Source organism: Bos indicus, chromosome 22 (genome assembly GCF_029378745.1).
Source record: "Bos indicus isolate NIAB-ARS_2022 breed Sahiwal x Tharparkar chromosome 22, NIAB-ARS_B.indTharparkar_mat_pri_1.0, whole genome shotgun sequence".
NCBI lineage: Eukaryota > Metazoa > Chordata > Mammalia > Artiodactyla > Bovidae > Bos > Bos indicus.
Window position 1 is genome coordinate 44,728,574 of NC_091781.1, and position 26,889 is coordinate 44,755,462.

The 26,889-nt window shown below is 38.4% G+C and overlaps 1 protein-coding gene across 2 annotated transcripts in view; it reads left to right on the forward strand.

The window, feature by feature from the left end:
* ERC2 (ELKS/RAB6-interacting/CAST family member 2) overlaps positions 1-26,889 on the forward strand; it is a 990,200-nt gene that overhangs the window by 299,374 nt on the left and 663,937 nt on the right. For both annotated transcript variants that reach the window (XM_070776467.1, XM_070776466.1), the window contains one exon: positions 19,146-19,301. In XM_070776467.1, coding sequence (XP_070632568.1) covers positions 19,146-19,301 — 156 coding nt within the window. The remainder of the gene's footprint in view (positions 1-19,145; positions 19,302-26,889) is intronic.

A 26,889-nucleotide genomic window follows, 5' to 3' on the forward strand; every position in this document is an offset into this window, starting at 1 on the left:
GGAGAAAAAACAGTAACTCCCGTAGGCCTGTGGTGTAATACATGATCCGGGACATTGCTGGGCCCTTGGCAATCACTTGTCCCCTCTTGCTCTCACTGTTCTCATTTGGCAAATGAAAGGATTGAACAAAGTGTCCTGCTTTAAAAATTCTACCAAATCTGAAGGATTGGTGACTGGCAATTTGGGCTCTCAAAGGGCCTGCCTGGGGAGTCTGAATTGACAGGGCATTCTTGCAGTTTAAATCTTTGCTTTGTTTGCTCCCTCGCGGCCAGCTCTGCCCAGGCCAGCAGCCCCTGCCTTCTCCCTTGTTGGTGCTCAGGTTCCCAGCTTATTGTTTATTTAGGGACTGCAATTTCCTTATTGGCGTGTGCCCCCCTCCAGCAGAGTTGAGAAGTTAACCACAGGCCTCAAGTGAACCCCCCTTCAAGTTTCAGTAATGATAGTGTACCGGCCATCTCATGCCTCATCCCTAAGGCATGGTCCAGTTTCCACATCCCTCAGGCCACGCTGGTGACTTGGGGTGGCCTGAATTCCTCTGCCGCCTGTTGCTTTTTCCATGAGATAAGCGTTTTGAATGTAGAAGGATTTGTGTTATGTTTTGGAGATCCTTAGAATGAGGTCTCAAACCAGGACTATTGGGGACTTCGGGGAGGTGTTAAAAGAAATGGGAGAGCAAGTTAAGGTCCTAGAAAGCCAGAAGGAGAACTTCTTCACCTTATCTTTTCCCAAAGAGAGTTGGAAGAGAACAGAAGTGTCAGGTGTCCATCTTTTTGTTCCTCTCTGAAATGCATTCACAGTTTTGCAAAGTAGTATTTCACTGAATTTCTGGGAAATCAGCCCTGTTTGTAATCAGATGTTTGTGAAAGATGACATGGATCCATTCTTGGGAGGGCAGGCTGCAGACATCGAGGGGCTACTCCTGTCATTTGGAAGCAGTTTCTTAAACTTCTTCTTCCTCTTCTTCTCTTTCCAGCATCGTCATTATTTTCTTTTGACCTTGCTCTGTCATCTTTAAAGGCTATAAGTACTATGTGGAAGAAAGAACCAAAGTAGACTTGCTTCTAGGTGGTTGACTATCTCTTGATCCAGTCTTTCCTGAGATTATCCCAGGGACAGCAAGGTCCCAGTGTGGCTTCCTCACTCCTAGTCAAGGGAAGTTTTATGGAAGGAACCATTCTAGTTTTATGAAAGATGTTTTTTTAAAAATGATTAGAGATGAAAATTCAGGTGATACAAGGAAATGCTTCATGAAGTCTTATCATGAAGCAGACAGTCTCCATTTGGAGAACTGCAAAATAAGGTGGAAGGTAGGAAACTTTCCTAGGATAAGGAATAAAGAACAAGAAAGAGAAAAATAGAGAGTATCTGATTTGCTAGGACCTCATAGTCCACCTTGTTTGAAGTAACAACAAGTAAGGAAATAAGTATACAGTTGGCTTAGTGTCTGGTGATTGGCTGACTGGATATACTATGTTTCTGGTCCGGTAGAACATTTACAGGGACATGAAAGTTAACGTATTTTGGTGTGTGGATGTGGCACCCTCTTGAGCCCAGAAAGTTATTTCAACAAAAGAGAAAATCTTAGGCAAGTTAATTACCTTTTGTAAGTATTGTGACCTATAAAATGGGTAAAATAAATACTTACTTCATAGGGTTATGGGCAAGACTAAATGAGATTTTCTAGCATAGTGCTTGCCTTAATTAATAATACACATGAGCTGATGTTATTAGTATTAACTTCATTTTTAAATACCAGAATGGAGAAACGTTGTTTGCTTCTGTCCTGTGCTATTCCTTTCTGTATATTCAGATAATCCAAATATATTTATTTAACATAAATGGGAAAGAAAACATAGATGAAAAGAAAATCCTTTGATTTCTTTTCCCAACCTGAGAAACTTATAAATAAATACTGATTTTTGTGTCATCCCATCCTTAAAGGGAATGTCCTTGGAGGCCAAGTCATTGTTAAACACAGGCACAAACAACAACAAAAAACCAGTTTCTGATGCACCCAGTTCACAGGTTGGTACTGGAGAGGCTCTATGTTAGTTTGTGGCACAGACATATGGATACAGTTTTAAATTGACCATTGCTCCCTTCCATGCATTGGAAATGTAAGAAACTTTCAATATTAATTAAAGCAGCTTTGTATGTAGGGCTGATACTCAGCTGAGAGGCATAGGTATAGCTATAATGATTGTAAAATACTGAAATACTTCCGTGGTTATCCCAAACCCTCAGAGTACGCCTCCCACTCTAGCTCTTACCCCAAATTCAGCAAAGAGTTATCCCCTGCTCCTGCAGGGACTCTGAGACCTGGTTGCAGTGCTCCAGGTGGCAGCTGTTCTGGTTGGTTCTTGCCCCATGCAGTATTGCTGTTGAATGTCTCCACAATCACCCCGACTTAAAACACTGGGATTCAGTTTCCAGTTATAATATGACTCCATTGAAACTGCCCTCATGTCACCAGTAATACTCTAATTTTTTTTTCTTAGTCTTTAGTGTCTTCAAATCTTTGTTTGACCTTCTTTCTTTCTTGAAACTTCACTTGCTAATTTTCTGCAACTTTTTCCATGATTTCCATAACTTTTTCTTGGTTTTTTTTTTTTTTTTTTTTTTATTAACCTGTCTTTCCTCTGGCAGTACTGCTGCTAGTTTTTCTATACTTGATTCTCAGCTGTATCTGAGAATTCTTTCACTGCTAGGCAAATGACCCATCATCTCTACTGTCTCAACTTCCATTTTAGCTTTTGTTGTTGTTCAGTCACTCAGTTGTGTTTGACTCTTTGCAACCTCATGGACTGCAGTGCGCCAGGCTTCCCTGTCCTTCACCATCGCTCAGACCTTGCTCAAACTCATGTCCATTGAGTCAGTGATGCCATCCAACCATCTTGTCTACTGTCATTCCCTTTTCCTCCCGCCTTCAATCTTGCCCAGCATCAGGATCTTTTCCAGTGAGTCAGTTCTTCACATCAGGTGGCCAAAGTATTGGAGCTTCAGCTTCAATATCAATTCTTCCAATGAATATTCAGGACTGATTTCCTTTAGGATTGACTGGTTGGATCTCCTTGCAGGGAGATCTCTTGATCTCATCTCTCTGGGACTCTCAAGGGTCTTCTCCAGCACCACAGTTCAAAAGCATCAATTCTTCAACACTCAGCTTTCTTTATAGTCCAACTCTCACGTCCATACATGACTTTGTAAAAACTATAGCTTTGACTATACACACCATTATCAGCAAAGTAATATCTTTGCTTTTTAATACGCTGTCTAGGTTTGTCAGAGCTTTTCTTTGAAGGAGCAAGCTTCTTACTTTCATGGCTGCAGTCACCATCTGAAGTAATTTTGGAGTCCAGGACAATAAAGTGTCTTACTGATTCCATTGTTTCTCCATCTGTTTGCCATAAAGTGATGGGACTGGATGCCATGATCTTAGTTTTTTGAATGTTGAGTTTTAAGTAAGCTTTTTCACTCTCTTTGACCTTCATTAAGAGGCTCTTTAGTTGCTCTTTGCTTTCTGCCATAAGGGTGGTGTCATCTGTATATCTAAGGTTATTGATAATTCTCCCCACAATCTTGATTCCAGCTTATGCTTCATCCAGCCCGGCATTTCACATGATGTTCTCTGCATATAAGTTAAATAGGCAGGATGACAGTAAACAACCTTGATGCACTACTTCCCAGTTTTGAACCAGTCTTTTGTTTCGTGTCTGGTTCTAACTGTTGGTTCTTGATCTGCATACAGATTTCTCAGGAGACAGGCAAGGTGGTCTGGTATTCCCATCTCATGAAGAATTTTCCACAGTTTGTTGTGATCCACACAGTCAAAGGCTTTGGTGTAAGTGAATAAAGCAGAAGTAGATGTTTTTCTGGAACTCTTGCTTTTTCTATGATCCGGCGGATGTTGGCAATTTGATCTCTGGTTCCTCTTCCTTCTCTAGCCTCACTTGTGCTTTGCTAGCATGTGAGATGAGTGCAATTGTGTGTTAGTTTGAACATTCTTTGGCATTGCCTTTCTTTGGGATTGAATTGAAAACTGAGGTTTTATTATTAACTTCTCCAAGGCCATCTTATTGCATTCTTTTTACCAGCTTATAAATAATTCCCAGTCAGACTCAAGTATACACTCTTAGCTTGATTCTGAAGAGTGCTTATCAATTCATCTCCATCTTTCTTTCATTTCCTACTCCAATGCAACTAAAAGTGATCTATACTTTTTAATCAGTCCTGTCTTACTCCTCCTTGATACATATTCCATATGTGCATGCTCAGTCATGTCCAACTCTTTGCAACCCCATGGACTGTAGCCCACCAGATTCTGCTGTCCATGGAATTTTCCTGGCAAGAATATTGTAGTGGGTTGCCATTTCCTACTCCAGGGGATCTTGCCAACCCAGGGATTGAACCCATGTCTCCTGCATTGGCAGGTGTATTCTTTACCACTATGCCACCTGGGAATCCCTACATAGTCCATACTTGTTCTCTTATTCCTTTAACTTATATTAATTAAAATTTAATTTCTGACTTCTCTGTGTTCTTACACAGGGCTATATCTAACTATATTTTAGTATTATCTTTTGCACTATTTCTTGTATATTATGCTTTCTAGTTACAAGTGACTGAAACTCTGCTATTGTATTTTAATATTCTGAAGAGTGTATGATTCAGATGTAGCTGTATCTTGCTGTTCAAATGAGGGCCCCATGATTTAGGCAGATTCTTACTACATGGTATCAAAGAAGACATGAACCAGCCACAGACCCATATTTTTCTTATCATTCATAATCTCAGAAAAGGAGAGGTCCTTGATTTTGTGTCAGTTCCCTCAAAGAACTCTGCTTGGCCTTGATGGCTTAATGAGTTCACCCCTGGATCATTCAGTGTCCAGAGGTGGTGCTTGTCACCAAGGGTCAGACTGGAAAACCCCACTAAAACCACAGGGAGTTGGGGCGATGTAGTTCCCAAATGGGGAAGAAGTTGAGCAGATAGTTAAAAAGAAATAGATACACACTACAGCTAGAAAGAGGAAGGAAGGGAATCTTGATAGAGGACCTACTGTGTGGTAGGTATTATCCTGGAAGGTGTGCATCTTGTCACTCGTTCTATTCTCATCACAACCTCAGGTTATAGGATTAGCAAGGTTAGGAATATAGTCATTAAGGTGGATTGAAAATAGATGCTACTGTCTTCTACATGTGTATGTCACGGAACTGGGAGTGGATAGGGACTTACTATACTGTTGTTGGCCTATAACAGCAACCCTTTATTCCCCTGAGGGAGTTTCATGATAGATACTTTGCATGCATTACAGATCACTTGTAATTTTCATAACCTGCTCTTGAGCATGGTCTTATTTAAGGGGAGCTCGGTGTTTTGCCCAAAGACATAAAAACCTGAAGCAGGGTGTGCATTCAGGTTTGTGACTGTACTCTTGCCTGGAAAATCCCATGGACGGAGGAGCCTGGTAGGCTGCAGTCCATGGGGTTGCTAGGGGTCGGACACGACTGAGTGACTTCACTTTCACCTTTCACTTTCATGCATTGGAGAAGGAAATGGCAACCCACTCCAGTGTTCTTGCCTGGAGAATCCCAGAGACGGGGGAGCCTGGTGGGCTGCTGTCTATGGGGTCGCACAGAGTCGGACACGACTGAAGCGACTTAGCAGCAGCAGCAGCAAGAGTTAGTTGGATTGTTTTATTTTAGCTCTGTTTGTTAGATACGAGTCTGTTAACCTCCACAACAAATTAATACATGGAGACGAAAACCTCAGAGGTCACAGTGTGTCCGTCAAGAACCACCAGCGATGCATCTTCTCCCTGAGGGTCATTAGTAATGTGCCCAGAGACAGTACAGCAGAATGATGCATTCCTAGGGAGTGGATTTCATGAAGAATGAGTCAGAAGTAGGCCAGTGAGACCATGAAAAGAAACATCAAAGCACCCTAACTGCTTTTACTTTGAACTAGCCCAACCTAATTCTGTGCTTGTACATTTTGTTCTAAAGAATTAGATACCATCTGAATAAACAGACAAACAAGAAAACAACATGAAAAAACAGCATGTCCGTTGTCATCTTCTTTTTTTTTTTTTTGCAATTTCTTTTTTTTTTTTTTTTTTAATTTTATTTTATTTTTAAACTTTACATAATTGTATTAGTTTTGCCAATCATCAAAGTGAATCCACCACAGGTATACATGTGTTCCCCATCCTGAACCCTCCTCCCTCCTCCCTCCCCATACCATCCCTCTGGGTCGTCCCAGTGCACCAGCCCCAAGCATCCAGTATCGTGCATCGAAGCTGGACTGGCAACTCGTTTCTTACATGATATTTTACATGTTACAATGTCATTCTCCCAAATCTTCCCACCCTCTCCCTCTCCCACAGAGTCCATAAGACTGTTCTATACATCAGTGTCTCTTTTGCTGTCTCGTACACAGGGTTATTGTTACCATCTTTCTAAATTCCATATATATGCGTTAGAATACTGTATTTATGTTTTTCCTTCTGGCTTACTTCACTCTGTATAATAGGCTCCAGTTTCATCCACCTCATTAGAACTGATTCAAATGTATTCTTTTTAATGGCTGAGTAATACTCCATTGTGTATATGTACCACAGCTTTCTTATCCATTCATCTGCTGATGGACATCTAGGTTGCTTCCATGTCTTGGCTATTATAAACAGTGCTGCGATGAACATTGGGGTACACGTGTCTCTTACCCTTCTGGTTTCCTCAGTGTGTATGCCCAGCAGTGGGGTTGCTGGATCATAAGGCAGTTCTATTTCCAGTTTTTTAAGGAATCTCCACACTGTTCTCCATAGTGGCTGTACTAGTTTGCATTCCCACCAACAGTGTAAGAGGGTTCCCTTTTCTCCACACCCTCTCCAGCATTTATTATTTGTAGACTTTTGGATCGCAGCCATTCTGACTGGTGTGAAATGGTACCTCATAGTGGTTTTGATTTGCATTTCTCTGATAATGAGTGATGTTGAGCATCTTTTCATGTGTTTGTTAGCCATCTGTATGTCTTCTTTGGAGAAATGTCTATTTAGTTCTTTGGCCCATTTTTTGATTGGGTCGTTTATTTTTCTGGAGTTGAGCTGTAGGAGTTGCTTGTATATTTTTGAGATTAGTTGTTTGTCGGTTGCTTCATTTGCTATTATTTTCTCCCATTCTGAAGGCTGTCTCTTCACCTTGCTAATAGTTTCCTTTGATGTGCAGAAGCTTTTAAGGTTAATTAGGTCCCATTTGTTTATTTTTGCTTTTATTTCCAATATTCTGGGAGGTGGGTCATAGAGGATCCTGCTGTGATGTATGTCGGAGAGTGTTTTGCCTATGTTCTCCTCTAGGAGTTTTATAGTTTCTGGTCTTACATTTAGATCTTTAATCCATTTTGAGTTTATTTTTGTGTATGGTGTTAGAAAGTGGTCCAGTTTCATTCTTTTACAAGTGGTTGACCAGATTTCCCAGCACCACTTGTTAAAGAGATTGTCTTTAATCCATTGTATATTCTTGCCTCCTTTGTCGAAGATAAGGTGTCCATATGTGCGTGGATTTATCTCTGGGCTTTCTATTTTATTCCATTGATCAATATTTCTGTCTTTGTGCCAGTACCATACTGTCTTGATAACTGTGGCTTTGTAGTAGAGCCTGAAGTCAGGTAGGTTGATTCCTCCAGTTCCATTCTTCTTTCTCAAGATCGCTTTGGCTATTCGAGGTTTTTTGTATTTCCATACAAATTGTGAAATTATTTGTTCTAGCTCTGTGAAGAATACTGTTGGTAGCTTGATAGGGATTGCGTTGAATCTATAAATTGCTTTGGGTAGTATACTCATTTTCACTATATTGATTCTTCCAATCCATGAACATGGTATATTTCTCCATCTATTAGTGTCCTCTTTGATTTCTTTCACCAGTGTTTTATAGTTTTCTATATATAGGTCTTTAGTTTCTTTAGGTAGATATATTCCTAAGTATTTTATTCTTTCTGTTGCAATGGTGAATGGAATTGTTTCCTTAATTTCTCTTTCTGTTTTCTCATTATTAGTGTATAGGAATGCAAGGGATTTCTGTGTGTTGATTTTATATCCTGCAACTTTACTGTAGTCATTGATTATTTCTAGTAATTTTCTGGTGGACTCTTTAGGGTTTTCTATGTAGAGGATCATGTCATCTGCAAATAGTGAGAGTTTTACTTCTTCTTTTCCAATTTGGATTCCTTTTATTTCTTTTTCTGCTCTGATTGCTGTGGCCAAAACTTCCAAAACTATGTTGAATAGTAATGGTGAAAGTGGGCACCCTTGTCTTGTTCCTGACTTTAGAGGAAATGCTTTCAATTTTTCACCATTGAGGATAATGTTTGCAGTGGGTTTGTCATATATAGCTTTTATTATGTTGAGGTATGTTCCTTCTATTCCTGCTTTCTGGAGAGTTTTTATCATAAATGGATGTTGAATTTTGTCAAAGGCTTTCTCTGCATCTATTGAGATAATCATATGGTTTTTATTTTTCAATTTGTTAATGTGGTGTATTACATTGATTGATTTGCGGATATTGAAGAATCCTTGCATCCCTGGGATAAAGCCCACTTGATCATGGTGTATGATCTTTTTAATGTGTTGTTGGATTCTGATTGCAAGAATTTTGTTAAGGATTTTTGCATCTATGTTCATCAGTGATATTGGCCTGTAGTTTTCTTTTTTTGTGGGATCTTTGTCAGGTTTTGGTATTAGGGTGATGGTGGCCTCATAGAGTGAGTTTGGAAGTTTACCTTCCTCTGCAATTTTCTGGAAGAGTTTGAGCAGGATAGGTGTTAGCTCTTCTCTAAATTTTTGGTAGAATTCAGCTGTGAAGCCGTCTGGACCGGGGCTTTTGTTTGCTGGAAGATTTTTGATTACAGTTTCAATTTCCATGCTTGTGATGGGTCTGTTAAGATTTTCTATTTCTTCCTGGTCCAGTTTTGGGAAGTTGTACTTTTCTAAGAATTTGTCCATTTCTTCCACGTTGTCCATTTTATTGGCATATAATTGTTGATAGTAGTCTCTTATGATCCTTTGTATTTCTGTGTTGTCTGTTGTGATCTCTCCATTTTCGTTTCTAATTTTGTTGATTTGATTTTTCTCCCTTTGTTTCTTGATGAGTCTGGCTAATGGTTTGTCAATTTTATTTATCCTTTCAAAGAACCAGCTTTTGGTTTTGTTGATTTTTGCTATGGTCTCTTTTGTTTCTTTTGCATTTATTTCTGCTCTAATTTTTAAGATTTCTTTCCTTCTACTAACCCTGGGGTTCTTCATTTCTTCCTTTTCTAGTTGCTTTAGGTGTAGAGTTAGGTTATTTATTTGACTTTTTTCTTGTTTCTTGAGGTGTGCCTGTATTGCTATGAACTTTCCCCTTAGGACTGCTTTTACCGTGTCCCACAGGTTTTGGGTTGTTGTGTTTTCATTTTCATTCGTTTCTATGCAAATTTTGATTTCTTTTTTGATTTCTTCTGTGATTTGTTGGTTATTCAGCAGCGTGTTGTTCAGCCTCCATATGTTGGAATTTTTAATAGTTTTTCTCCTGTAATTGAGATCTAATCTTACTGCATTGTGGTCAGAAAAAATGCTTGGAATGATTTCTATCTTTTTGAATTTACTAAGGCTAGCTTTATGGCCCAGGATGTGATCTATCCTGGAGAAGGTTCCATGTGCGCTTGAGAAAAAGGTGAAATTCATTGTTTTGGGATGAAATGACCTATAGATATCAATTAGGTCTAACTGGTCTATTGTATCGTTTAAAGTTTGTGTTTCCTTGTTAATTTTCTGTTTAGTTGATCTATCCATAGGTGTAAGTGGGGTATTAAAGTCTCCCACTATTATTGTGTTATTGTTAATTTCTCCTTTCATACTTGTTAGCATTTGTCTTACGTACTGTGGTGCTCCCGTGTTGGGTGCATATATATTTATAATTGTTATATCTTCTTCTTGGATTGATCCTTTGATCATTATGTAGTGACCTTCTTTGTCTCTTTTCACAGCCTTTGTTTTAAAGTCTATTTTATCTGATATGAGTATTGCTACTCCTGCTTTCTTTTGGTCCCTATTTGCATGAAAAATCTTTTTCCAGCCCTTCACTTTCAGTCTGTATGTGTCCCCTGTTTTGAGGTGGGTCTCTTGTAGACAACATATGTAGGGGTCTTGTTTTTGTATCCATTCAGCCAGTCTTTGTCTTTTGGTTGGGGCATTCAACCCATTTACGTTTAAGGTAATTACTGATAAGTATGTTCCCGTTGCCATTTACTTTATTGTTTTGGGTTCGAGTTTATACACCGTTTTTGTGTTTCCTGTCTAGAGAATATCCTTTAGTATTTGTTGGAGAGCTGGTTTGGTGGTGCAGAATTCTCTCAGCTTTTGCTTGTCTGAAAAGCTTTTGATTTCTCCTTCATACTTGAATGAGATCCTTGCTGGGTACAATAATCTGGGCTGTAGGTTATTTTCTTTCATCATTTTAAGTATGTCTTGCCATTCCCTCCTGGCTTGAAGAGTTTCTATTGAAAGATCAGCTGTTATCCTTATGGGAATTCCCTTGTGTGTTATTTGTTGTTTTTCCCTTGCTGCTTTTAATATTTGTTCTTTGTGTTTGATCTTTGTTAATTTGATTAATATGTGTCTTGGGGTGTTTCTCCTTGGGTTTATCCTGTTTGGTACTCTCTGGGTTTCTTGGACTTGGGTGATTATTTCCTTCCCCATTTTAGGGAAGTTTTCCACTATTATCTCCTCAAGTATTTTCTCATGGTCTTTCTTTTTGTCTTCTTCTTCTGGAACCCCTATGATTCGAATGTTGTAGCGTTTAATATTGTCCTGGAGGTCTCTGAGATTGTCCTCATTTCTTTTAATTCGTTTTTCTTTTATCCTCTCTGAGTCATTTATTTCTACCATTCTATCTTCTAATTCACTAATCCTGTCTTCTGCCTCTGTTATTCTACTATTTGTTGCCTCCAGAGTGTTTTTAATTTCACTTATTGCATTATTCATTAAATATTGACTCTTTTTTATTTCTTCTAGGTCCTTGTTAAACCTTTCTTGCATCTTCTCAATCCTTGTCTCCAGGCTATTTATCTGTGATTCCATTTTAGTTTCAAGATTTTGGATCAATTTCACTATCATTATTCGGAATTCTTTATCAGGTAGATTCCCTATCTCTTCCTCTTTTGTTTGGTTTGGTGGGCATTTATCCTGTTCCTTTATCTGCTGAGTATTCCTCTGTCTCTTCATCTTGTTTAAATTGCTGAGTTTGGGGTGTCCTTTCTGTATTCTGGCAGTTTGTGGAGTTCTCTTTATTGTGGTGTTTCCTCGCTGTGTGTGGGTTTGTACAGGTGGCTTGTCAAGGTTTCCTGGTTAGGGAAGCTTGTGTCGATATTCTGGTGGGTGGAGCTGTATTTCTTCTCTCTCCTTTCGAAGAGTTGGGTTGCTTTTCTGGGTGCCTGATGTCCTCTGCCGGCATTCAGAAGTTGTTTTGTGGAATTTACTCGACGTTTAAATGCTCTTTTGATGAATTTGTGGGGGAGAAAGTGTTCTCCCCGTCCTACTCCTCCGCCATCTTGGCTCCTCCCGTTGTCATCTTCTAATCTAGGTCATCATCTTTGTATATTTTGATAAGGCTCAGGAAGAAGAGTTTTTGAAATTTTGTTTTTTTTCTCCTAACATGCCGTAGGCCCAAGTTGACTTCTTTCTGGAGTACTTAACTTGGGCTCACATAACCATGGTGAACCCCACACAATAAATCCTTCAAAAAGCAGGGCATTACTCAGATAACTGAACTGAGGACTGCTCAGTTATGTTTGCAGCTGCAACTAGATGATTTTAAAAAGTTAAGCCTTCAAGAGCCTCTGTGGTATCCAGTAATAATAGTCTAGAATTTTATTCTAAATAAAGTGTAATATAATTATGTAAGGATGTTTCCTGAACATTAGATCACATCTTCTCTTTAAACCATTCGGCCCTATTTTTGTTGATTAATGTCCGTAGACTGTTATGTGATCACAGAGAGTTCCATGCTCTTTAAAAAAACAACAACAAAAAAAACTTGTATTTTCTTTCCTGGCCAGATATTAAAATGAAACTAGTAATTCTTCCTGTAATTGAAAGGAAAGCACATTGTGACACTCAGCAATAACATAATTGTTACTTTTTGTGACTAAATGATACTGCTTTTTTGATGTTCCACCCACTCACCATTTCAGTGTTCACAGTTCCTAGACAGGAGCTGAAATCTGTTTCTTGGTGTTTAAGAGGAACATAATGTTTGACAAACACAAAAAGGATAATAAAGGCATCCTTACTGGCAAATTTGCTCCAGAAAGTTTACTCCTAGAGTTGCTGTACACTTAGGCCAAATTGGAGATCTTTGGAGAATAGCTTCATGTTTTTCTAAATGTAATTGACCAGTAAAGTTGTTCTTGTTTCTTTTACATTGATTCGTCTTGTTCTTTGTGTAAGCTGGACACCTAAATTCATTTAAAATACCCAAGTCACACAAGGACCTTATGAAAGGGCAGATTCAGATTCAGTAGTTGTGAGCTGAGGCCTGAGAGTCTGTATTTCTAAAAAGCTCCCAGGTGATGTCAGTGCTATGGTCTGTAGACTACACGGTGTAACAAGGATATAGACTGCTCCATGGTAGAGAGGGAAGGGTGCCCACGTATCTTGTTCACATCTACCTGGTATCTCACACATCTGGTGCCTGGTACCCAGCAGATGCTCAGTATGCATTTGTTGAATGACTGAGAGAACTTCTTGTATCTAAATTTACTATCAACTATAGCAGACATGTCCTAGAAAAATCCAAAGATTATGTATATCCAAAGATATTATATATATATAATAAAGCAGAGATGAAATAAATTTATTTTAGTCTTTCCACCTGACATCTATCCTTACAGCTATAGTCCCTGCACTCGTGTGCTTGCTAGTATTCATGGCTGATTCCAGAATTACCAGGCTGGGCCCATTAGGTAGGTGATTGCTAGGGGTTCACTTCCAGTGATTTATTGTTTGCCCATCAGAAGGGTGTCCCTGGTGGCTCAGACAGTAAAGAATCTGCCTGCAATGCAGGAGACCCAGGTTTGATCCCTGGGTGAGGAAGATCCACTGGAGAAAGGATAGGCTACCCACTCCAGTATTCTTGGACTTCCCTTGTGGCTCAGCTGGTGAAGAATCTGCCTGCAGTGTGGGAGACCTGGGTTCGATCCCTGGGTTGGGAAGATCCCCTGGAGAAGGGAAGGGCAACTCACTCCAGTATTCTGGCCTGGAGAATTCCAGGAACAGAGGAGCCTGGTGGGCTGCAGTCCACGGGGTCGCAAAGAGTTGGTCCTCAGATAACTATTTTGCATCTTTTGAATGATGGATATAAAATAGTCTTGGACATGAATCTTTCAGTAGGAGTTATGATCTGTATGTATAAAATAAAGTATTATTACAAGTATTTTATGAGTATGTGGAAAGAAATGACTTAAAGAGCTATTCAATTCAGACATTTTTTTCTAACTCATGGGGAATGAAGCAAACACATTTCAGTTGTTTTCAGCCCCTGCAATCTTTAACATTCCTGCAGTCTTTAACAAAAATATATTATAAAAGCAAAACAATTTCATGCTTTTCCTATCCCAAGACTACTTGAAAAATGTCACCTGAGACATGGAGCGGCAAGTTCAGGGAGCATGGGAGTCTGCCTGTTCTCTCACTGCTCAGGGTTCAGAGCAGGCTCTCAGTAAATGACTTGAGTGACAGAAGCTGACAAGGTGATGTGAATATTTAAGCCCTCGATTATTTTAAGTTGGGGCTAATCATGGCAAGTTTTCTTTTGAAGAATCCAAATCATTGTTTTGACTCTTTTCTTCCGTATATAACCCTGAGCTTAACGTGATCATTAAAGTTCTATTTTCCCCCCCAAGAATTGACTTCTAGAGTAATAACACTGGAAAACTCAAAGTAAATAGAATGCTTTGCTGTAGGACCTTGCAGAATGATTAATGCTAATATGCATTGGGAAGCCCCAATAATCATTTCTCAAACTTACTTGACCCTGCAGGCCCCTTTTCACAGAGCATTTGGTTTCTGTGAACTTCAGGAAAAGCTGTTTCTATTTCACTTTCTCTGTCTCTAAGGAAGGCCTAGAATTATCTGCTTTGAGAGCTTGCTTCTTTGTGAAACACAATCTAGATGAGTATTTGAAAATCACTACATAAATTATTTTAAAATATCCATTATAGATAATATGTAAAGATATTCTGATGAAGATTCTTTGGTGATTGAGAGTAAAATATTGCTCTACCTTCTAAAATTCCACTTTGAGGATGTCTTCACTTAAGTTTTTTTTCTCTCTGTTGTACACTAGTGCTTGAGTTACTGAGCATGTGCATTTTGTATTTGTTTTGAAAGTGAAAGTTGCTCATTATGTCCGACTCTTTGCAACCCTATGGACCATACAGTCCATTCACTTCCCCAGGCCAGAATACTGGAGTGGGTTGCCTTTCCCTTCTCCAAGGGATCTTCCCAACCAGGGATAGAACCCAGGTCTCCCACATTGCGGGCTGATTCTTTACCAGTTGAGCCACAAGGAAAGCCCAAGAATACTGGAGTGGGTAGCCCATCCCTTCTCCAGCAGATCTTCCCAACCCAGGAATTGAACCGGGGTCTCCTGAATTGCAGGCTGATTCTTTACCAACTGAGCTATCAGGAAAGCCCTCTGTTTTGAAAGGCAATGTTTATGTACCACATTGAGCCATATCAGGACATGTGAGATAGTTTTCTTCTATAGTCTTCCTTAAACACATGTTTTTAGTGATTTATCTTAGCTTTAGAGATTTTTGAAAAAGAAAAAAAAAATTGTTCTCTTTGAATTTCTGAAACTGAAGCAATGTAGCAGCTGTGACCATGGCAGTCATTTTCTTTGCCTTAATTTTTCATGCTTATATTTTCTCATGTCTTTCTCTGGCTCAGCATTTTGAATATCTTCTAGGGCAGAATCAATGCACCATCTAATATGTTTGTATTTTGCATCTTTTATCTTCCCTAGATCTTGCTGATATTCTTCCATCTCCTTTTCTCCATGCTTGTGATTTTGGTTATGAGTTCTTGAAATGGACTTCTTACTATAAGAACAGAAATATCAATAAGGACAGAAAAATAGATCTTTATTAAAGTAACTTCTACAATATCCATTTCTCTATCATCTTTTTTTCTTTCATTATTTTCTTTTGATGTTCTTGCACATCTGTGACTAAAAGAAAAAAGTTTGGAAGGAAAAAGAGGCTGCTTATTTTAAGAAAATTAGTAAAATTAAAATATTATTTTAAAAACGTGTTTTACTAATTTGGTGAAATTTTAACTCAGGTATGTATAGATCAAAAGGATTTTCTATGTTTCTATGTGACTTCATTCTGATCTTTCTTTAGCAATGTGTAATTTTTAAAAGTCCAGTGAAAAGCTCCTTTTAACCCATTTTGAAGTTAGCAGTTGTGGTCACTGCTAACTAAACTCTTAGAAGTTGACTGAGAGGAAAGCTGAGGGTTGCTTTTCCCCTTGTCTGCATGATTGAGATGAAACTTTAACAAGTGCTAACAAGAAATAAGGAGAAGGCAATGGCACCCCACTCTAGTACTCTTGCCTGGAAAATCCCATGGATGGAGGAGCCTGGTAGGCTGCAGTCCATGGGGTCACTAAGAGTCGGACATGACTGAGCGACTTCTCTTTCACTTTTCACTTTCATGCATTGGAGAAGGAAATGGCAACCCACTCCAGTGTTCTTGCCTGGAGAATCCCAGGGACGGGGGAGCCTGGTGGGCTGCCATCTATGGGGTTGCACAGAGTCGGACATGACTGAAGCGACTTAGCAGCAGCAGCAGCAACAAGAAATAAAGTTTAAAATATGGGACTACAAAGTATATTTCAGTACACATATATTTATATACATATGTGTATACTTATGTATAAATACATATGTATACATGTAAATATGTATACACATATGTATACATATAAATATGTCAATTTAGACTTGAATCTGAAATCAAAGGAGATTTTATATTAAAAAGCAGGAATGTTGTCTATTTCTTTCACACTTAACTTACAGGTAAGTTCTTGTAAAAATTGTACTTAGATATTTGTAAATGCTGAAAAATTTGTATCTCAGTAAAGAGCAGAAATCTACATTAATGTTTTAATAGATTAATGATAATGTTTTAATAGATATCTTTATGTTTTAAAGAAATAATATAGTCTTAAGGCTTCATGGGAGGTAAATAAAATAGTTAATAGTGGATATATTTGGGTGATGAGATTGAGGTGGATATCATAATTATCTCTGTGACTTTTCAAGTTTTCTGTAATGAGCATGGCTTAATTTTATAGTCAGAAAAAATGTTGATTTAAAATGACTCTCATTTATTCATCGGAGAAGGCAATGGCACCCAACTCCAGTATTCTTGCCTGGAAAATCCCATGGACGGAGGAGCCTGGAAGGCTGCAGTCCATGGGGTCGCTGAGGGTCAGACACGACTGAGCGACTTCGCTATCACGCATTGGAGAAGGAAATGACAACCCACTCCAGTGTTCTTGCCTGGAGAATCCAAGGGATGGGGGAGCCTGGTGGGCTGCCATCTATGGGGTCTCACAGAGTCGGACACAACTGAAGTGACTTAGCAGCAGCAGCAGCAGGGGCATTTATTTATAAGCCAGAAAGAAAAACACCAATACAGTATACTAACACATATATATGGAATTTAGAAAGATGGTAACAATAACCCTGTATACGAGACAGCATAAGAGACACTGCTGTATAGAACAGTCTTTTGGACTCTGTGGGAGAGAGAGAGGGTGAGATGATATGGGAGAATGGCATTGAAATACGTATAGTATCATATATGGAACGAGTCGCCAGTCCAGGTTCGATGCAAGATACTGGATGCTTGGGGCTGGTGCACTGGGACGACCCAGAGGGATGGTATGGGGAGGGAGGAGGGAGGAGGGTTCAGGATGGGGAACACATGTATACCTGTGGTGGATTCATTTCGATATTTGGTAAAACCAATACAATATTATAAAATTTAAAAATAAAACAAAATTAAAAAAAAAAAAGAATTCAAATGAGTCATTAAGAAGGACTCCCTACATTTATCAGCTTGGCCTGCTATAAGAAAATACCACAGGCTGGGTGGCTAAAAAAAACAGAAATTTATTTTCTTGCAGTTCTGGAGGCTGGAAGTCTAAGATCAGGGTGCCAGCATGGTTGGATTCCTGTGAGAATCCTGGCTTTCAGAGAGTCACCCTCTTGCTCTGTTCTCACATGACAGAGAGAGAAAACAAGCTCTCTAGTATCTCTTCTTATGAGGGCGTTAATCCCATCATGAGGGTTCCATACTCATGACTCCATCTAATCCTGATTACCTCCCAAAGGCCTCCTCTCCAAATATAATCACATTAGGGATTAGAGCTTCAGCATATAAATTTTGGAGGCACCTAGACATTTAGTCTCTAACATTCTCCTCACTCAAATTGGCAATATACAAGATTACCAGATATGCATCTAACATTGAAAAAGACTTGCAGGCTATAAATAAAAAATGATAGTTATCGCTGGATGATAGAAACATAGGGAATTTTCTCCATTTTTTGTGAATTTCAAGTATATTACTTTTATAAGTGAAAAGATACAATAAATACTATTTTAAAAGGAAAATGAAATACTACAGAATGGAATGTAATATTCCATAATAATGTTGCAAATTTCAAAATCATTTTCTTTTATCTTCTTGCTTTTTATGTGTGTGTGTGTGTCTTCAGCACGTAGAGCACCCAGGTATGGGAACACAGTGGAGCTCAGTGCTGCTGCTGCTGGTTCTCATTTTTCCTTTTTAACAGTAATGGCAATGTTCATGATAATGAAACATGCCAGTGGGCATGTAATATAGGAAAGTGAAATAGAAAGTAGCCACAAAATCAGGACACGCATAATTGTTAAAGTTTTTTCTGAGTTGTTATAAATAGAATAGCCCATTCATTGTCTTTACTTTTAGAACTCTTTAGTTTCTTAGATTCTAAAAAAAATGAATTAGTTTAAAAAAAATGAGTTAGTGGCTCATTTTTCATTAACTTCCAATTGCAAATGTAATACAACCTCCTTGAATCTACACAATAAAATGGCAGGGAGATGTGACAGTGAGAAAACTTGACATCAAACTTCCAGTGTGTTTCATTCCAAGCACTGATTTGAGTTTAATACCTGAGGTTGAAGAACTGTTTTTCCCTCTATAATGCATTTCCTCTCTCCTCTCCTCTCCTTCTAATGCATCATTTCTTATTACACTCTACCTTGTGTGTGGAATCTGTCATTTCCTTCTTTAAAGAAAATTATCTATGATTTGTCCTCAATTAACCCCACATTTGAGTGTAATATTTCTAGTTTTTTTTTTTTTAACTCTGTAAATCAATAGGTAAGAAATGCCCTTCAAGATAGTGATTTTTTTTGTCACACAGGAAGCTGTCTGCTTGCCAAGTAAATCATGATGTGATATATTATTTCCAGTTGCTATAATTTTCAATATTTAGTGTGTCAGTCATACTAGGTCATGATTCAGTTATTTAACTTCACTTATGTCTATATTTTAGATGAGAATCCTTTCCCCCATTAGTAGATTTTAATTTCCTTCTCTTTCACAGTCAAATTCCAAGCATGCCTTATAAAACTAGCCACAAAATACACACATGAACAAACTGTTTTTGTGTGTACAAGTAGACTCGAAAATATTCACTAGTAAACTGTCTCTGAAATTATAAATTTGTCTTCTTAAATGTCATTTTTGTTTTTAACACTTTAGATCACTTTTTATCACTTTCTTTATTAATTTGATTGCTAGATATGCAACAAACATATCTAGGTAACTCTCTGTCTTGCATTGACATAAGCTGTTTATTGGGAGCTTAAAAAAAATCTCACAAGTGATCTTCAGAGGTGAAAAAAGTAAATTGTTCTGAATTCAGGGCTGTGTGTACACCATAGTTAATCTATTACTATGAATAAATTGCTTTCTGAAATTGTTTTGGTAATATTGAAAAAGCAATTTTCTTTCCCTCTCTCTCTCTCTTTTTTTTTTTTTTTTACCAACAGGACACAAAAATCGCTTCATTGGAGCGAAACATAAGGGATCTTGAGGATGAGATCCAGATGTTAAAAGCCAATGGTGTGTTGAACACTGAGGACCGTGAAGAAGAGATAAAACAAATAGAGGTTTACAAAAGTCACTCCAAGTTCATGAAAACCAAGGTATGTATAGTCCAAAGTTATAAACTTTTATATTCTTAATGTGACTGGAAAGTTATGGTTTATATACATACTTTCCCCAAATACTCACATAATCTGCTTTATGTGATACATGAAATATATGGACAATAAAGAAGAATGAGGAAATTTTTTAGTTCAAAAGCATAGATTCCAGAAAAATCAGATAAAACTTTAGGTAGAATTTCTACTTACTAAGGGGTTCAGGATTTTCTAATGAATTCTTTCAGTGTTCCTCTGTCTTGGGAATTAACATTTATTTTTAATAGTCTTTGCTCTCCAAATTTCCTGAGATTTCATAAGTTTGCTATTTTTAAAAGTTTCTGTCTTTGCCAAATTTCTGGCCCATTCCTGGAAGGTGATGAAAGGTTAATCTTGGAAGCCAATTTAACTGATTTGAATGGTATGAAGATATTTTGGTTTTAATATAGTATTTGACAGTACTGATTTTGAGTCCCAGTACTATCATTTGCTGAAAATATTCAATCTCTGTGAGCCTCAGTTTCTTCATCCATGAAATACTGATAAGAAAAAGAAAAATACCTTCATCATCGGGTCGCTTTGACAATTCCAGGAGATTATGCATTTAAAATACTTACTCCCTTGACTGATCTCTAGAAAGCATTCAGTCATGTGAGACATTGTTGTTGAGTGTAATTATTGTTACCTATTGCTGTGGAATATTTATGAAATATTATTAGAGTAATCGTTTCCATTACTTTTTATCAGTATTGCTAGTTTTAAAGAATTTGGCTTGTATTTTTCAAAGTGAAACTTTGAGTTGCAAATGGACAAATCACCTGAAAATCTGTTCTTTTTATATATGCAGAATTATTTAATTTATGAGCAGCCCAATTGGCCTTTAGAGACTTCGAAATACTTTTATTTATTCCTCTATTTAAGCCATTTTATTTTTGAAGACAATAACCACACCAATTAAAATTATTTTTTTCCTACCACTTCCTCTTAAGTACCCCTGTTCTTATTCTAGGTTTTGCTGTTTGTTGCCTTATAAAATGCAGCAGAGTTGAGTGATGCGCACTTCTGTGAGAAGGCAGTGGGAAGTGGAGAGGATAACTGCTTAAGTAATGGTTATGGTTTTTATCAGTTGTGAAATACATGGATAGTCTTTGCAGAGAATTTGCAAAATTACAGGAGAGAAATAATATCTAGTGTTTACTTTACTCTGTATGTATGTGTACATGTGTTTCTCTAGGAAAAACAAAAACCATGCTATACTTCTGTCAACTTCCATCTGTAAGTTAATGTTGAGATTTTGACTAAAAATTTTCATCAAGGAGTAGAGATATGAGAAGGAGAATGTCCAGTGTATTTGAATGTAACCCCTTGCTTTTAGTGATGGCCACAAAATGCAGAGCAGGTTTCCTTGCTAAGTTCTCCCTTCTGGTTTCTTTTTTGCAGTCCTTTCCTCTTAGAGAGTTGAGCTGACATGCCACAAGCACAGTAGTAGGGTGGCCTGCAGACAATGGCCAGATCACTCCAGGAATGAAGACCAGATGTACAGATCTGAGTGAATCCATGAAGACTGGGGGAAATGATTGTTTTGGCTCAAACTGTTCCTCCCCACCCTATCCTGTCATATATCAGTAGAAGATAGTTCAAGCCACTTGTACAATTGAAAATGCCTTGAAATTTGTAAACTCTGTCCTTCAATATAGATTGTGTCCCGGTGAATAAAACATGTATATGGTCTTCAGGAAGCAAGTGATGGCCTTTATTATCTCACAGTCTTCTGAGGCACCATCAATCCTTGAGCTAGTTTTAACTTTTAATGGTTAGTTACTTTCAAGGGTTTCCAGAGTGGTCAATTCGGAAGGATGTTCAAGGAGAGAAAAGGAGTTAGGTGAAAAGAGTGCAGGCTGAAGACTGAAGCAGACTCTGGCAGATTTCTAACCTGCCCTTGATAGCTACATGATCTTCAGGAGTGACTTAAGTCCCTCAGCCACACTTTCCTATCTATGAAGTGGGGACATCACTGCAAAACTTAGAGAGTGACTCAAAATGTTAAACAAAACTCTGCAGTTAAAGCACCCGAGTCAAAAAAGTAGGCGATGACTATATCCATTATTATTGAAGAAATATAATCAAATATATTAATAATTTTATTAAGTGCAAAGAGGAACTAAGGAGCCTCTTGATGAGGGTGAAAGAGGAGAGTGAAAAAGCTGGCTTAAAGCTTAACATTCATAAAACTAAGATTATGGCATCTGGTCCCATCACTTCATGGCAAATAGATGGGGAAACAGTGAAAGCAGTGACAGATTTTTTTTCTTCTCAGGCTCCAAAATCACTGCAGCTGGTGAAATTAAAAGATGCTTGCTTCTTGATAGGAAAGCTATGACAAACCTAGACAGCGTATTAAAAAGCGGAAACATCACCTTGCTGACAAAAGTCCTTGTAGTCAAAGCTATGGTCTTTCCAGTAGTCATGTACAGATGTGAGAGTTGGACCATAAAGAAGGCTGAGCACTAAAGAATTGATGCTTTCTAGTGGTGCTGAAGAAGACTGTTGATAGTCCCTTGGACAGCAAGGAGATCAAACCAGTCAATCCTAAAGGATTGGGCTTCCCTGGTGGCTCAGCTGGTAAAAAATCTACATGGAATGCAGGAGACCTGGGAGACTTGGGTTCAACCCCTGGGTTGGGAAGATCCTCTGGAGAAGGGATCAGATACCCACTCCAGTATTCTGGCCTGGAGGATTCCATGGACAGTATAGTCCATGGAGTCGCAAAGAGTCGAACACAACTGAGTGACTTTCACTTTCCTAAAGGAAATCAACGCCAAATACTCATCAGAAGGACTGATGCTGAAGCTCCATTACTTTGGCCACCTAATGCGAAGAACTGACTGATCGGAAAAGACCTGATTCTGGGAAAGATCGAAGGCAGGAGGAGAAGGGGACGATAGAGGATGAAATGGTTGGATGGCAGTACCAACTTGATGGATGTGTGTTTGAGCAAGCTTCGGGAGTTGGTGATGGACAGGGAAACCTGGCACGCTGCTGTCTATGGGGTCATAAATAGCTGGGACTCGACTGAGTAACTGATCTGAAAATTGAATTGCTAGTGTACTTCATGGTCCATTGTAGCCTATTTGGATAACTTTTCTACAAACTTTGTATGAATGTGTTGCTTGTGAACATCACAGATATCTGAGGAGTTAATTTGTGCAATAGTTGTTTACACACATTGACAAGGAAACTGTTTAGTGTCACCACTGGAGTTTCTTGAATTCTTTTGTTTATATGCAGGATTATATGGATAAAGCTTTCAATGGTGGATTTTGAGCTCTGTGGTCCCCAAAGGGGCACTAAAAGTTGTGCATGTTCAAAATATTTCCCATTTCCCAATCCTTACCACTTAGTTGGGAAAGTAAGAAATGTACTCAAAATACCACCCTGAAGACTTGATGGGAGGAGAGTTCATTTCTGGCTGGAATAATGCAAGTTGTGCAAGGTTAAAGTTAGTGTTTTGTTTTTTGTTTTGGTCAAAATAATCAGATTGGTGAAACTACAGTGATAGGTCTGGGGAAGATTGCCAACTCAATCTGTGTCTGAGCATACCTAGAAGGATATGTGAAAACACCATTCTATCCCCAATTCTATACAGTTAAGGAAGTAGGAAGAACTCAAGTCTATATGAAATTACAGACTTTTTCAAAAAATAAATATTAGATTTAAGTTGCAAAAATCTAGAGATTCTGAAATGTACTTGGGAAATGGAAATGTAATTGTTAAACTCATTTGGTTTACTGAAGCGGTGGTAGACACGGAAATCATAAGGTGACTTTGGATCCCATCTAGCAGAAAATGGTAAGTTTAATGCAGGGACAGTTGATTTCAGAAACTGTTGTTTTAATAGTTCACAAAAACTCAGAGTCATGGTAGAGGAACACTTCAGAAATTCTTATGAAATGCTGCACAAGGAGGGGACTAGAACTCTTTGAAACTAAATCTGAAAATTGCAGCTGTATATTGTTACTTCTGCCTGTGGCTTGTAATCAACATATAGAAAGCTTAAGAGTGCCCTTTCTTTTACCAGGTTTTCTGGAGAGGCAGAATCTTCAGGGTTTACGATGGTGCCAGGCTTGGCAGTGCCCACTGATCTGTTACTTTAATAGAGGTCTAAATGTGTTCTGTCTTAATTACTTGGAAGCTTACTTTTTTTAATTAAAAAAAAGATTTTAAAAGTTTTAAAGTCAACCTAATCATTAAAAAATAGCTCCTAGAGTATCTATGTTCTCATTTGCTTATATTTTTGAAATTTTAGCTGAAAAGTACTTTCATGACCCATTGGTGATACAATTAACTCAGCATTTGATTCCTTGTCATCAATCTCAATTTCTGTGTGTAACTATTTGCTCCAAATAGATAATTGCTATCATCACTTAGTCGCTAAGTCGTGTCTGACTCTTGCAACCCTATGGACTGTGGCCTGCCAGGCTCCTCTGTCCATGGGATTCTCCAGGCAAGAATACTGGGATGGGTTGCCATTTCCTTCCCCAGAAATATATAATAAAGGCAGCTAATAGTGATATATACAGACTCATTTTCAGAGATAGAAGTGTGTTGAAATACTTTTAAATGTTTCAATGAAAAATTGACATTGTTGTTGTTCAGTCACTAAGTTGTGTCTGACTCTTTGGGACCTCATGCACTACATCACGCCAGGCTCCCCCATCCTTCAGTATCTCCTGGAGTTTGCTCAAATTCATGTCCATCGAGTCAGCGATGCTATCTAACCATCTCATCCTCCGCCATCCCCTTCTCCTTTTACCTTCAGTCTTTCCCAGCATCAGGGTTTTTTCCCAATGTGTCAGCTCTTTGCTTCAGGTGGCCAAAGTATTGGAGCTTCCACATTAGCTGAGAATCTGATAAAGAAACAATGTTGTATGCAAAGTGAGTGCTGCTTGGATTAATTATTAAAATGAGTAAAGACAGTAGGTTGGAGGGAAAGGAAGTATTTTAAGCAGTCCCATGAAATAGCATGTGCTTCCATTTTGTTGCTGAGCAGATGCCTGGGACTGGTAGGGCCTCTTGCAAGCTTTGTGATTAGATGAAGTAGCAGGGAAGACCTAAATTGCTTTTGTAAATATGATATCATAAATAGCCATGACATAACATTTTTGAAATAATAGAAGGTGAATTTCAAAAATGTAAAGGCAGAGTTTAGAATCGCAACTTGTGCAAAGCCTGGGATACCAGATATAGTCAGTCAGGATGAAAAGACATGCATCTTTCAAGCCCTCTGGCACATGCATGTTGTCCCTGAGAACTGAGACTCAGAGACCTCCCAAGCTGTGCAACTCTCCCCTGTTGGAAAGTCCAATTTCTACCCACACTCACAAGGTTTAGAGGAATCAAAGTGTAATGGCAGAATGTAAGAGGCTATGAAAAGCATGAGTTACCTCAGCAGCACTGTTAAGGCTTTAAGAATGGAATGTACCATATAAATAATTGTTTTCCTACTAGGGAAAGAATGATGGCATCCCTTGTTGTATACAAGGCTTTGTTCCTAGACTCACACATTTTCATCTACTGACCCCGGTACTTCTCTGTTAGCCACTCCCTCTGCAGAGTTTGCCAAAGATGCTACTCTGCTGTCTTAGATCTCCCCCTTTATTCTCAATTTGTAACACATTTTCTTATTAACCTCTGATGGATTACAAACCTCATAACCCAAACTGCATGATAATAAGCACATCACTTTCTAGATGTGAGGGCCATATCTGCAGTGAAAAAGAAGCTGTTTTCCTTGGCCGAGTAGGCTTTATTGGTGTTAGTTGTGTCACAGATGTAAGTGGTAGAAGAACTTTCAGACGAGATGAAGTGTGCCTGATGTCCACATGGACTTCATATAAAGCATGTGATGTAATTCCGATTGGTTTTTCTTCTTCCCATCATGGAGACAGACCTTCCCCAGCCTCAGTTCTCATGTATGTTCGATTGCATCACTTTTCATTTTTATTGAGTTTATGGCTATAAAAGAAGCCAAAGGCATATTTTTATGGAAGAATATGATTTTTTTACCCCACAACTATATTCCCCTTAGAAAAACTTTTTTTCCTGTTATTGTCTGCATAAAATATTTAAAATTTACCTCACGGCAGTGATAGTCTGCAAGTTATTTAAAGCAACTGCCTATTAATATTTATAGACTGAGATAGTTTTATCATTATCAATCTATTTTTATTGAATGAAGTAGCTATATGTAGAACCTGCCATGTCTTCCTTCCTATTAAATGCCATTCCATTGATGTTAATTTCTTTCACATTCCTCTCTCAATACCCCACTCCCATATGAGATTTCTACTCCGATATTTGTAGACGTTAGCACTAATCAGCTTTTTTTTCTTTACTATAAATATCATCATTGTTTCGGCATGTAGAGTTGAAAGTTTTTTGAGTTTTATTTTCAGATGAATCAGTTTCGTATGTTGAATCAACTATATACTGTAATGTCAACTATTCCTTGAGTAGTTGCTGATCACAAAAGATTTAATTCATTTTATAATTTTCTCTTTTCCCTCATTTTATTTATATTCTGTTCTTGTGTGTGAGAAAAAGAGAGGGCTATAGGGAGAGGACTTACTTTGTTGTAGCTAAAAATCATAGACTCGTGATTTCTTAAATTACAGAGAAATAATGTATTTCATGGATTGCACAGACCTGAGTAGTGCTGCCACCCAGACACACATACTCGAAGTGCATTGATAATCTCGCACAGTTCTTTTTAGTGAACTTTTCAGCATACTCAGAATTCTTCTCAAGACTGCCTTCCGGGCAGCCGTCACCAAACCTGTAGATGTGGCAAGTATGATGAAACCTGTATGTCCCCCTATCTAGTCTGGGTTCACCCTGCAAGTGGGGTTCTATATAAACTTTTATAGTTAATTGCAGAACCCTGAAAATTTCTGAAGATGGAGGTCTCACTTCTTTTTAAGCATCTCACTCTGTTTATGCTCAGTAGTTATCAGTAGCTTGGTTCTTATTTAGCTAGTTTCAATTACTGGGACAAAAATGATGGATCAAATATAGTTTAAAAACATACAATTTAAAATGTACTTATAAACTTTGAAGTTAGAAAGAACCTGAAGGGCCAAGATTAAGCCAAAGCAGGGGCCTAGAGTGAAAACTACAGCCCTGGTTCTATCTTCTTTTTTTTTTAGTTATTTGTCCTCTCCAGGTCTTAGTAGCAGTGTATGGGATCTTTATTGTGACATGCTGGATCTTTAGTTGTGGCATCCAGGATCTAGTTCACTGGCCAGAGATCGAACCCAGGCCCTCTGCATCGAGAGCGTGGAGTCTCAACCACTGGACCACCAGGGAAATTCCTGGTTTTGTCTTCTTGTTGGCTTTGCTAGACAGATGAACTTGAGCTTTAGTTTTCACAGTCACAGTGACACTGAAGGAAAGTGACAGAAGCTTGAGCCTGCTCAAAATGAGGAGCCAAGCAGGAATCCCACTACCACGTAAAGCTGGGATCCCAGACAGCTAGACTCTTAATGCAGGAGTAAAGTAAAAATAAATTGCCCACTCTATTCTCCTCCCACCT